This window comes from Panulirus ornatus, chromosome 59 (genome assembly GCF_036320965.1).
Source record: "Panulirus ornatus isolate Po-2019 chromosome 59, ASM3632096v1, whole genome shotgun sequence".
NCBI classification, from domain to species: domain Eukaryota; kingdom Metazoa; phylum Arthropoda; class Malacostraca; order Decapoda; family Palinuridae; genus Panulirus; species Panulirus ornatus.
The window spans coordinates 16,680,968-16,693,929 of NC_092282.1; the positions used below are offsets into that span (position 1 = coordinate 16,680,968).

Here is a 12,962-nt window from a genome sequence, read left to right on the forward strand (position 1 = left end):
GGAGAGTTCATGTGTTGGAAATGAAATGTTTGAGGACAACATGTGGCATGAGGTGCTTTGATCTAGTAACTATTAATAGGGGAAGAGGGAGGTGTAGTAATAAAAAAAGTGTGGTTGAAAGAGCTGAAGAGGGTGTGCTGAAATGGTTTCGATGTATGGAGAGTATAAGTAAGGAAAGGTTGACAGAAATAGAGGGAATAAGGAGAAGACCAAGTTGGAGATAGAAGGATGGAGTGTTATAGATTTTGAGTGATTAGGGCCTGAACATGCATGAGGGTGAAAGGCATGCAACCATGCATAATATACTGAGTGAATTGGAAGGATATGGTATATGAGGGGTGATCTGCTGTCATTGGACTGAACCAGGGCATGTGAAGTATCTGAAGGAAACCATGGAAAGGTGTGTGGGGCCCTGGTTGTGGATAGAGGGCTATGGTGTTGGTGCACTCACACGAGTTAGAGAATTGATGTGAGTGAATGCAGCTTTCTTCATCTTTTTCTTGGTGCTACGTAGCTAATAAGGGAATTGATGAGCAAGTATGAAAAGAGAAAAATACTTCTGGTGTTACTGTACTTCACCTGCTCAAGGTTAGACTGCGAGTGAAAACTCACCTTTGGCAAGGCTGTATCACTGGGAGTACAGTCTTGTCAAACAATGTCTCTTTCCAAAGGGGTCTACATTTTTCTGCTCCTGAAAGTAATGCAACCTTAGGCTGAAGGAGACTTTCAAAAGGTGTTTGGTAACACAGGACTCTTTCATAGAAACTGGTTTTGGGGTAATTATAGATTAAGATAGAAATATTTTTTTACATGTTCGCCATTTCCAGCATTAGTGAAGTAGTGCCGGTATCAAAGAAATGGCCTCATTCCTTCACAGTGACTCACTAGTCATGTATAGAGAGATGTCTTCTAACACAGCCTTGTATAGCTGATTTTTGTTTGATGGGCAGGAAAAAAACATTTGTTTAATAATTACAGTATATATAATAGTCATCAAGAAACAGATTATAAAAAGAAAACACCAAACATCAAAGAAAAAGAACCATTTGATATACTACCTTCATTTTTGTTTACATTTTCCAAACCAGTTGTGCTCAACCTGCCATGATTTTCGAAAATCTACTCAGTCATGGTCACTGTCTTTTTAGTTATCTTCTATGTGTATTTAGAGAACATTTAAACTCCTCATGTCTGGAAAATTGCCAGCAAGTGGTGGTATAGGTAAAGCATCCAAGGGGTCCAGGAAAGTGATTGATATAAACTTAAAGATGGAAGTGATATCTAGGATTAAGGCAGGTGAGCATTAGGCTTACATGGGTCACTTTCTTGGAGTAGCTTGTTCTAGTGTTTAAACAATGCATGATAACAGTGAGAGGATGAAATGAACCAGTCTGTCTGTTAAATCCTAAGTTGCAACAAAATTTTCCCACACGAGCGAGAAGCCATTAGAGAAGGCCAGGAAAGTGTAGGTGTGCTGTTGGAGTGTGAAAGTGGGATCAACAACACCACAATGTCCAACAGACCTGTGAATATTGATTAAGTTTAGTTTCATGTGGTATTTATATTAACAATGTCTTCATTTTGTCTATAAAACACCATAATCACATCTGCAGAGCCATTACTGTTACCAAAAGAAGCTATTCTATAGCACCTAATAGTATAAGAATTGACACTATCAGGAATGAATGTCCAGAGGCATCATGTCATAACTACGCCTTTTAATGGATGTTTTGCTTAACAGACACTCCTTGAGAATACATCTCTTTTATAAGAGGTCCCTATGATGCAATAAAATCTTAGCTACTAATCCTCAACCAGGTCCCACAGTCCTTTCTATGGTTTCCTCTGACTGCTTCGTATGTCCTGGTTCACCAGAGGGACATACATAAGTATATGTGGATTAGGAAAGATAATAAGTAGGTTTAATTGGATTATGAGCTTATTGATAAACATGCAGAGGAGAGACTTTTGGATGTGTATATGATGAGAGAGGCAGCTATTGGATGTCAAGTCATTAGTCGGTGGAGTCAAGGGTGAAGGTTTGTTGAGACTAGGAAAAGAAGAAATGATATAGACTGGAAGAGTGTTGTCAAAGTGAGTGAACTCTGAAAAGAGGCATGAGAAGAGATACTCATAGCACTTGAGTGTAGAATGGCAAAAGGTAAGAGTGCATGAAAGAAAGAGAGTGGCTAGAGAATGGGAAGCACTGCTTATATGTGTGAGAGAAGTGTATAGCATGCAGAAAGTGGAAGTTGGATAGGTGAGAAAGGGTAGTGAGTGGTAGAACGAGTAAGTTAAGTTGCCAGTGAAAGAGAAAAGAGAGGTGTATGGTCATTAATTGCAGGGTAAGGAGTGGAAGTGATTGGCAGATGTACAAGAAAAGTGGTAGGAGGTCATGAGGAGGGTGCTGGGCTGAAAAAAGGGAAGTGAGAGTTGGGATGAGTGAGTATTAGCAAACTTCATGGAGCATAAGAAAACGTTGTGGAGGGGATGGGGTTAGTAGGGTGAAAACAACAAGGGATCAAATATGAACATCAGTGAAGGGGGTAAATGGGAAAGTAGTTTTGGGTAGAAACGAATTGAGTAGGAGATAGAGTGAGTATTTAGAGGGGTTGTTCAATGTGTCTAGTGATAGGATGGCAGGTGTGGGATGTTTTGGGGGTGGAGGTATGCGAGGTGAAAGTCATGGAAAGTGTTTTGGTGAAAAGAGAAGAGGTGGTGAAAGTGTTGTGTATGATTAGGAAATGTTGTCTGATAACAGTGCTCTATAACATGTGAGAGTGATAGGCCATAGATAGACAGACTTCCATGTCTGATATATGAATAGGCTTACAAGAGGAATACATACTAATATTAACCCCATCTTTTCAATCTGAAGCGCAATGAAGAGGACATGAATTGTGATAATCTTAACATCACTTCTGATGAGTTGAACCAGTTAACATCAATGTCTCCAGATGATCATCTGAAAGCCCTCTTGTTGTTTGATGCTGGTCTTGATGAAGGTTTTACTGAAGCCTTTATTCAGTCTGCACTTGTGAGGTAAGTTTTATTTTGAATGGGGAATCATGATCTTTACTGTTGAAGCTGTTTCATACCTATAAATATTGTCACCTAGAAATATTGCATTTAAAAAGGAGGCATATTAGTATTTTCTGGAGCATCAAGGCTGTGGTTCAGTCAGAAGCAGGGAAGTGATGGACTCCTGTGGAGGAAGAAATTCTTCAGTGAGACTGCTTCTTTTGTTAAACAACAGTGATGCAGTCTTGCCAAATTTGACTTTTCATCCATAGTGTAACCACAAACAGGCAGAATCTGGTAACACCAGTAGATTAGATGAAAGGGATGAATAATATGAATGTTTTCCTTCATTGTTGATTATATATTTTACATGCAAAGTTTCATTTTTCATGGGGAAACCTAATCTCAAGAGTTGAAACTTATTCATACATACACTATTGTCAATATGTTAAATACAAGTACTACATATTAAAACAACCATAATTGAAATTGAAGAGATAACTAATGTTGGTGTTTTCCTTCCTAGTTGACCATATATTGTTCATATAAAGCTTTAGTTCATACAGAATCTTCTGACATCATAGTCCCTACACATTTGCACTTTCCCTTCATGAATACTCCCAAAATCAGGGTTAGGCCCATCCAACCTTAAGTGTTAATGGTGAGGTGATGTTGGCCTTCCCTCCCTTCACTATCCACTCAACCATGGTAGCAGCAGCTTGCTTGTTCTGGGCTCAAGATGTCTGCTACCAGACCAGCTTTTTCCATCCTATAGATCAATATTTTTTTTTCTGGTAAATATATTACCTAATTTTGGGGTATGATTGCTGCTGATGGAGTTGTGGAATGTGTGAAAGAGTGTAAAGAATTGAGCCCCAGATTGATGTCAGTAAAATTGAAAGACGAACTGAAAGACTAGTACAAAAAGTGTATGATCATTGGTGCTTTTGAACCTGGAATCAGGAGGAGTAAGGAAGAGAAGATAAAATTTTTGGAAGAGCTAAGTGTGTATTAGCAGTTTTGGTGCAAGAGTCTTAGTGATGGGTGATTTGAATGCAAAAGTAAGTAATGTGGTAGTAAAGGGTGAATGAAGATGGTGAACAGCTCATGGAATTATGTGCTTGTATGAAGATATACTGGGAGAGACTTGAGTGTATAAAGGCAAAAGGTGAGAGTAAATGAAGCTTGGAGGGTGGGTAATGAATGAGAGGTGTTTGGGGAAGCACTGATTACATATGCAAAAGAGTACAAAGGAATTCAAACAGCAGGAGACTGCTGGGTCCCTTTAAGGTTATTCGTGACTGTGTGACTGTGGAAGAGATATGATAATCATAGGTCAGTGTGGTAAGAGTAGAAAGAATTCTACCTCTGTATTCCTTGTGTGTCATAGAAGGCAACTAAAGGGGCAGTAGCAGAAAGCTGGAAAACCTCCCCTTATAAAGTATTTTCATTTCTAAAAGAGGAAATAGAAGAAGGGGTCAAATGGGTAGTGCTCATCCTCCTCGAAGGCTCAGATTGGGGTGTCTAAATGTGTGTGGATGTAACCAAGATGTTAGAAAAGGAGAGATAGGTAGTATGTTTGAGGAAAGAAACCAGGATATTCTGGCTCTGAGTGAAAAAGCTCAAGGGTAAAGGGGAAGAATGATTTAGAAATGTCTTAGGGGTAAAGTCAGGTGTTGGTGAGAGGACAAAAGCTAAGGAAGGAGTAGCACTATTCCTGAAGCAGGAATTGTGGGAATGTGTGATAGAGTGTAAGAAATTATATTCTAGATTGTTGTAGGAAAAACTGAAATTGGATGGCAATAGATGGGTGATTATAGGTCTTATGCACCTGGCCATGAGAAGAAAGATCATGAGAGGCAAGTGTTTTGGGAGCAGTTGAGTAAGTGTCGGCAGTTTTGGTGCATGAGACCATGCATTAGTGATGGGTGATTTGAATGCAAAAATGAGTAATGTGGCAGTTGAGGGTATAATTGGTGTGCATGGGGTATTCAGCATTATGAATGAAAATGATGAAGAGCTTGTGTTGTTGTATGCTGAAAAAAGACTGGTGATTGGGAATACCTTGTTTAAAAAGTATATATATGTGAGTAGGAGAGATGGTCAATGGGCATTATTAGATTACATATTAATTGATAGGTGTGTGAAAGAGAGACTTTTGGATGTAAATGTGCTAAGAGAGGCAGCTGGTGGGATGTCATATCTCTATCTTGTGGAGGCGAGGGTGAAGATTTGTAGAGGTTTTCAAAAAAAGAGGAGACAATGTCGGGGGAGAAGAGAGTGGTAAGAGTAAGTGAGCTTGGAAAAGTGACTAATTTGAAGAAATTACCAGATATTGAGTATAGAATGGCAAAAGGTGAGAGCAAATGAAATGAACGGAGTGGGTGAGAAAGGATATGTATTTAGGGAAGCAGTGATGGCATGTGCAAGATATGCATGTTGCATGTGAAAGGTGTGAGGTGGGCAGATTAAAAAAGGTAGTGAGTGGTGGGATGAAGTAGTAAAGTTGCTAGTGAAATAGGAAAGAAAGGCATTTGAGTGGTACTTGCAAGGAAGGACTGCAAATGATTGGGAGATGTATAAGAGAAAACAGCAGTAGGTCAAGATGAAGGTGCAGGTAGTTGAAAAAGAGGGCAAATGAGTGTTGGGGTGAAATTATTAAACTTTAGGGAGAATAAAAAGATGTTTTAGAAGGAGGTAAATAATGTGTGAAAGTTGAGAGCAAAAGGGGGAAGTGATAAGAGGTAGTGATGGAGTAAGGAGGAAATGGAGTGAGTATTTTGAAGGATTGTGGAATGTTATGATGATAGAGTGACAGATGTAGGGTATTCAGGTTGGGATGGTATGCGAAGTGATAGAGTCAGGGAGAGTGGTTTGGTGAAAAGAGAAAAGGTGTTTAAAGCCATGCACTAGATGAAATCTGACAAGTCTGAGTGTTCAAACTACAGAGGCATAAGTTCTTGGGTATACCTGGAAAATGATATGGGATGGTATTGATTGTGAGTGTGAAAGCATGTACAGAGCATCAGATTGGGGAGGAGCAGTGTGGTTTCTGAAGTGGTAGAGGATGTGTGGATCAGGTTTTAGCTTTGGAGAATGTTTGTGTGAAACTACTTAGAAAAACAGATGGATTTGTATGTGGCATTTATGGATCAGGAGAAGGCATATGATAAGGTTGATAGAGATGCTTTGTGGAAGGTCTTAAGAATTTATGGTGTTGAAGGTAAGCTGCTAGAAGCAGTGAGAACTTTTTATCAAAGATGTAAGGAGTGTGTAAGAGTTGTAAGATAGGAGAGTGAACAGTTCCCAGTGAAGGTCATTCTGTGGCAAGGGTGTGTGATGTCACCATGGTTGTGTAATTTGTCTATGGAAGGAGTGGCGAGGGAGGTAAATGCAAGAGTCTTGGAGAGAGACCCGTGCAAGTTTGCAGTCTGTTGGGAATGGGCCTGGGATGTGAGTCAATTGTTGTTTGCTGATGATACAACACTAGTGGCTTATTAGACTGAGAAACTGCAGAGATTGGTGACTGAGTTTGGAAAAGTGTAAGAAAGGAGAAAGTTGAGAGAAAAAGTGAATAAGAGAAATGTTACTTGGTTCAGCAGAGTTGAGGGACAAGTTGGTTGTGATGTAAGTTTGAATTGAGAAAAATTTGAGGATGTGAAGTGTTTGGATATCTGGGAATGGACTTGGCAGCAAAGGGAACCATAGTCATAGGCTAGGAGGAGGGGGGCGAGTGAAGGTTCTGGGGGCGATGAAAAATATGTGCGAAGAGAGAACATTATCTTGGAGAGCAAATATGGGTATGTTTGAAGGAATAGTAGTTCCAACAATATTATATGGTTGCAAGGCATGGGCAGTAGAAAGGGTTCTGCGGAGGAGGGTGGATGTGTTAGAAATGAAATGTTTGAGGACTATATGTGGTGTGAGGTGGTTTGATCAAGTGAGTAATGAAAGGGTGAGAGAGATGTGTGGTGATAAAAAGAGTGTGGTTGAGAGAGCAGAAGAGGGTGTGTTGAAATGGTGCAGACAAATGGCAAGAATGAGTGAGGAATGGTTGACAAAGAGGATATGTGTGTCAGAAGTGAACCTAATACACTTGCTCTTATTCACATTTACTCTCAACTTTCTCCTTTCACACACTTTTCCAAAGTCAGATACCAACTCCTGTGGTTTCTCACTCGAATCAGCCACCAGTGCTGTATCATTTGTGAACAAGAACTTACATCCCAGGCCTTCTCATCCCCAACAGACTGCGTATTTGCCACTCTCTTCAAAACTCTCACATTTACCTCCCTAGCCACACCACCCTTAAAAAAATTGAATAACCATGGTGACATCACACACCCCTGCCACAGACTGACCTTCACTAGGAGCCAATCACCCTTGTTTCTTCCTACTCATACACATGCCTTACACCCTTGATAAAAACTTCTCACGGCTTCTAGCAGCTTACCTCCCAAACCATATATTCTCAATACCTTCCACAAAGCATCTCTATCAACCCTATCATATTCCTCAAGATCCATAAATACCTCATACAAATCCATCTGTTTTTTTAAGTATATCTCACACACATTCTTCAAAGCAAACACCTGATCCACACATCCTCTCCCATTTCTGAAACCACATTGTTCCTTCCCAGTCTGATGCTCTGTACATGCCTTCACCCTTTCAATCAACACCCTCCCATACAACTTTGCAGGAACACTCAACAAGCCCATGCCTCCGTAGTTTGAACACTCACCTTTATCCTCCCTGCCCCCGTACATTGGCATTATGCATGCATTCCACCAATCCTCAGGCACTTCATGATCCATACATACACTGAATATCCTTACCAACCAGTCAACAACACAGTCACCCCCTTTCTTAATACATTCTACTGCAATACCTTCCAAACCCACCACCATGTTGGATTTCATCTTCTGCAAAGCCTTTACTACCTCTTCACTCTTAACGAAATCATTCTCCACGACTCTCTCTCTTCACACACCACCCCGACCAAAACACCCTACATCTGCCACTCTATCATCAAACACATTCAACGAACCTTGAAAATGCTCACTCCATCACCTTCTCACTTCGTCACTACCTGTTATTTCTTCCCTCCTTTACCCCTTCACTGATGTTCCCATTTGTTCTCTTATCTTTCACACATTATTTACCACCTTCCAAAACATCTTTTTATTCTTCCTAAAATTTAATGATACTCTCTCACCCCAACTCTTATTTGCCCTCTTTTTCAACTCTTGCACCATCCACTTGACCTCCTGCTGGTTTCCTTTATACATTTCCCAGTCACTTGCTCTACTTCCTTGTAAGTATCGTCCAATTGCCTCGTTGTCTCTTTATTTCGTCATCCCACTTCTCACTACCCTTTTTACTCTGTTCACCTCCCACCTTTCTCATGCCACATGCACTTTTTGCACATGTCACCACTGCTTCTCTAAATACATCAAATTCCTCACTCACTCCCCTCTCATCATTTACTCTCATCTTTTGCCATTCTACACACAATCTCTCCTGGTACTTCCTAACACAAGTCTCCTTTTCAAGCTCACTTACTATCACCACTCTCTTCTCCCTAACATTCTCTCTCCTTTTTTAAAATCCTCTACAAATCTTCACCTTTACCTCTACATGATAGTGATCAGACATCCCTTCAACTGCCCCTCTCAGCACATAAACATCCAAAAGTCTCTCTTTTATAAGCTTATCAATTAACACGTAATCCAATAATGCCCTTTGACCATCTCTCATACTCACATGTGTATACTTATGTATCTCTCTCTTTTTATACCAGGTTTTCTCAGTCACCAGTCTTTTTTCCGCACACAAATTCACTAGCTCTTCACTAATTCCATTCACAACTCTGAATACCCCATGTACACCAATTATACCCTCAACTGCCACATTATTCACCATCGCATGTAAATCACCCATCACTAATTCCTGGTCTCAAGCACCATAGCTGCTGACACTCAGCTGCTCCTAGAACACATGCCTCTCATGATCTTTCTTCTCATGACCAGGTGCATAAGCATCAATGATAACCCATCTCTCACCATCCACTTTTAGTTTTACCCACATCAGTCTAGAATTTCTTTTCTTACATTCTCACCCTCTTTTTCAACCCTTGCACCTTCCTCTTGACCTCCTGTTGCTTTCTCTTATACATCTCCTTGTCATTAAAATTCCTTCCTCTTTAGAACCATCCAAACTTCTCTCATTTCTCTTTCACCAGCAACTTTATTTCCTCACCCTACCACTCACTACCCTTTCTAATCTGCCCACCTCCCATCTTTCTCATGCCACTTGCATCTCTTGCACATGCCATCACTGCTTCCCTAAATACATACCATTCCTTACCCACTCCTCTCACTTCATTTGCCATTCTACTCTCAATCTCTCTTGGTATTTCTTCACACAAGTCTCCTTTCCAACCTTACTTACTGTCATCACTCTTCTCTCCAGTATTCCCTCCTCTTTTTTGAAAGCCTTTACAAAGCTTTACCTTTGCCTCCTCAAGATGGTGATCACACATCCCACCACCTGCCCCTTTCAGCACATTTACATCCAAAGTCTCTGTTGTATGCCTCTCTGTTTTTACATAATATAATAATGCTTTTGACCATATCTTTTTAAACCATTTATCCCCAATCACCAGTCTTTTTTCAGCACACAAATCCCAAGCTCTTTACCATTTCCTTTCACAACTTTGAATACCTCATGCACACCAATTATACCTTCAACTGCCACATTAATTACCTTCGCATTCAGATCTCCCATCACTAATACTCGATCTCTTACACCAAAACTGCTGACACACTCACTCAGCTGCTCCCAAAACACTTGCCTCTCATGATCTTTCTCATGACCAGTTGCATAAGCACCAATAATCACCTATTTCTTGCCCTCCACTTTCAGATTTACCTGTATCAATCTAGAATTTACTTTCTTACATTTTATTGCACTCTTTGACAACTCCTGCTTCAGGAGAAGTGCTACTCCTTCCTTAACTGTTGTCCTTTCACCAACCATTGACTTTACTCCCAAGACAAGATATTTTCAAACCAGTCATTCCCTTTACCCTTGAGCTTCATTTCACTTAGAGCCAGAATATCAAGGTTTCTTTCCTCTAACATACTACCTATCTCTCCTTTCTTTTCATCTTGGTTACATCCACACACATTCAGACACCAATATCTGAGTCTTCAAGGAGGATGAGCACTACCCACTTGACACTTTTTTTGTTTCCTTTTTTAGGGGTCTGGAAACCCTCCCCTCCTTGTATTTCAGTTTCTAAAAGGGTTAACAGAAGAAGGAGTCAAGCAGGGAGAGCTTATCCTCCTCAAAGGCTCAGATTAGGGTGTCTGAATGTATGTGGATGTAACCAAGATGAGAAGAAAGGAGAGATAGGTAGTATGTTTGAGGAAAGAAACCTGGATGTTCTGGCTCTAAGTGAAACGAAGCTCAAGAGTAAAGGAGAAGGATGGTTTGGAAAAGTCTTGGGAGTAACGTCAGGGGTTGATGAGAGGACAAGAGCTAAGGAAGGAGTGGCACCATTCCTAAGGCAGTTGTGCGACTGTGTGATAGAGTGTAAGAAAGTAAATTCCAGATTAATGTTGGTAAAACTGAAAGTGGATGGAGAGAGATGGGTGATTATTGGTGCTTATGCACCTTGTCATAGGAAAGACCATGAGAGGCAAGTGTTTTGGGAGAAACTGAGTGAGTGTGTCAGCAGCGACCAGGTATTAGTGATGAGTGATTTAAATGCGGCGAGTAATGTGGCACTTGAGGGTATATTTGGTGTACATGGGGTATTCAGTATTGTTAATGGAAATGGTGATGAGTTTATTGATTTGTCTACTGAAAAAAAGACTGGTGATTGAGAATACCTGGTTTAAAAAGAGAGATATACATAAGTATATGTATGTGAGTAGGAGAGATGGTCAGAGGGCATTATTGGATTACGTGTTAATTGATAAGTGTGTAACAGAGAGAGTTTTGGATGTTGATGTGTTGAGAGGGGCAGCTGTAGGGATGTCTGACCATTGTCTTGTGGAGGCGAAGGTGAAGATTTGTAGAAGTTTTCAAAAGTGAAGAGAGAATATTGGGAAGAAGAGACTTGTGAGAGTAAGTGAGCTTGGAAAGGGCATTTGTGTGAGGAAGTACCATGAGAAATTGAGTGTAGAATGGTGAAAGGCCAGAGCATATGACATGAGGGGAGTTGGTGAGGAATGGGATTTATTTAGGGAAGCAGTGATGGCACGTGCAAAAGATGCATGTGGCATGAGAAAGGTGGAAGGTGAGCAGATTAGGAAGGGTAGTGAGTGGTGGGATGAAAAAGTAAAGTTGTTAGTGAAAGAGAGGAGAGGAGGTTGAGAGGAAGGTGCAAGGGTTGAAAAAAGAAAGTGGCAGGAGGTTGAGATCAAGGTGCAAGGGTTGAAAAAAGAAAGTGGCAGGAGGTTGAGAGGAAGGTGCAAGGGTTGAAAAAGAGGGTAAGTGAGAGTTGGGGAGAGAGAGTATCATTACACTTTAGGGAGAATAAAAAGATGTGTTGGAAGGAGGTAAATAACGTGTGTAAGACAAGAGAACAAATGGGAACGTTGGTGAAAGGGGACAAGGGGGAATGTAATAACAGGTAGTGATGAGGTGAGAAGGAGATGGAGTGAGTATTTTGAAGGTTTGTTGAATGTGTTTGATGATAGAGTGGCAGATATAGGGTGGTCTGGTCAAGGTGGTGTGCAAAGTGAGAGGGTTAGGGAGAATGCTATGGTAAACAGAGAAGAGGTAGTAAAAGCTTTGTGAAAGATGAAAGCCAGCAAGGCAGCGGGTTTTGATGGTATTGCAGTGCAATTTATTAAAAAAGGGGATGACTGTATTGTTGACTGGTTGGTAAGGTTATTTAATGTATGTATGACTCATGGTGAGGTGCCTGAGGATTAGCGGAATGCTTGCATAGTGCCATTGTACAAAGGCATTGTATAAAGGCAAAGGGGATAAAAGTGAGTGCTCAAATTACAGAGGTATAAGTTTGTTGAGTATTCCTGGGATATTATATGGGGGGGTATTGATTGAGAGGGTGAAGGCATGTACAGAGCATCAGATTGGGGAAGAGCAGTGTGGTTTCAGAAGTGGTAGGGGATGTGTGGATCAGGTGTTTGCTTTGAAGAATGTATGTGAGAAATACTTAGAAAAGCAAATGGATTTGTATGTAGCATTTATGGATCAGGAGAAGGCATATGATAGAGTTGATAGAGATGCTCTGTGGAAGGTATTAAGAATATATGGTGTGGGAGGCAAGTTGTTAGAAGCAGTGAAAAGTTTTTATCAAGGATGTAAGGCATGTGTACGTGTAGGAAGAGAGGAAAGTGATTGGTTCTCAGTGAATGTGGCTTTGTGGCAGGGGTGTGTGATGTCTCCATGGTTGTATAATTTGTTTATGAATGTGGTTGTTAGGGAGGTGAATGCAAGAGTTTTGGAAAGAGGGGCAAGTATGCAGTATGTTGTGGATAAGAGAGTTTAGGAAGTGAGTCAGTTGTTGTTCGCTGACGATATAGCGTTGGTGGTTGATTCGTGTGAGAAACTGCAGAAGCTGATGACTGAGTTTGGTAAACTGTGTGAAAGAAGAAAGTTAAAAGTAAATGTGAATAAGAGCAAGGTTATTAGGTACAGTAGGGTAGAAGGTCAAGTCAATTGGGAGGTAAGTCTAAATAGAGAAAAACTGGAGGAAGTAAAGTGTTTTAGATATCTGGGAGTGGATCTGGCAGCGGATGGAACCATGGAAGCGGAAGTGAATCATAGGATGGGGGAGGGGGCGAAAATTCTGGGAGCCTTGAAGAATGTTTGGAAGTCGAGAACATTATCTCGGAAAGCAAAAATGGGTATGTTTGAAGGAATTGTGGTTCCAACAATGTTGTATGGCTGTGAGGCGTGGG

At 40.7% G+C, this 12,962-nt stretch overlaps 1 protein-coding gene across 1 annotated transcript in view; it reads left to right on the forward strand.

Moving 5' to 3' along the window:
• The window catches only part of LOC139767138 (uncharacterized), a 142,446-nt gene that overhangs the window by 91,552 nt on the left and 37,932 nt on the right, over positions 1–12,962 (forward strand). The window contains exon 5 of the mRNA XM_071696162.1: positions 2,879–3,042. Coding sequence (XP_071552263.1) covers positions 2,879–3,042 — 164 coding nt within the window. The remainder of the gene's footprint in view (positions 1–2,878; positions 3,043–12,962) is intronic.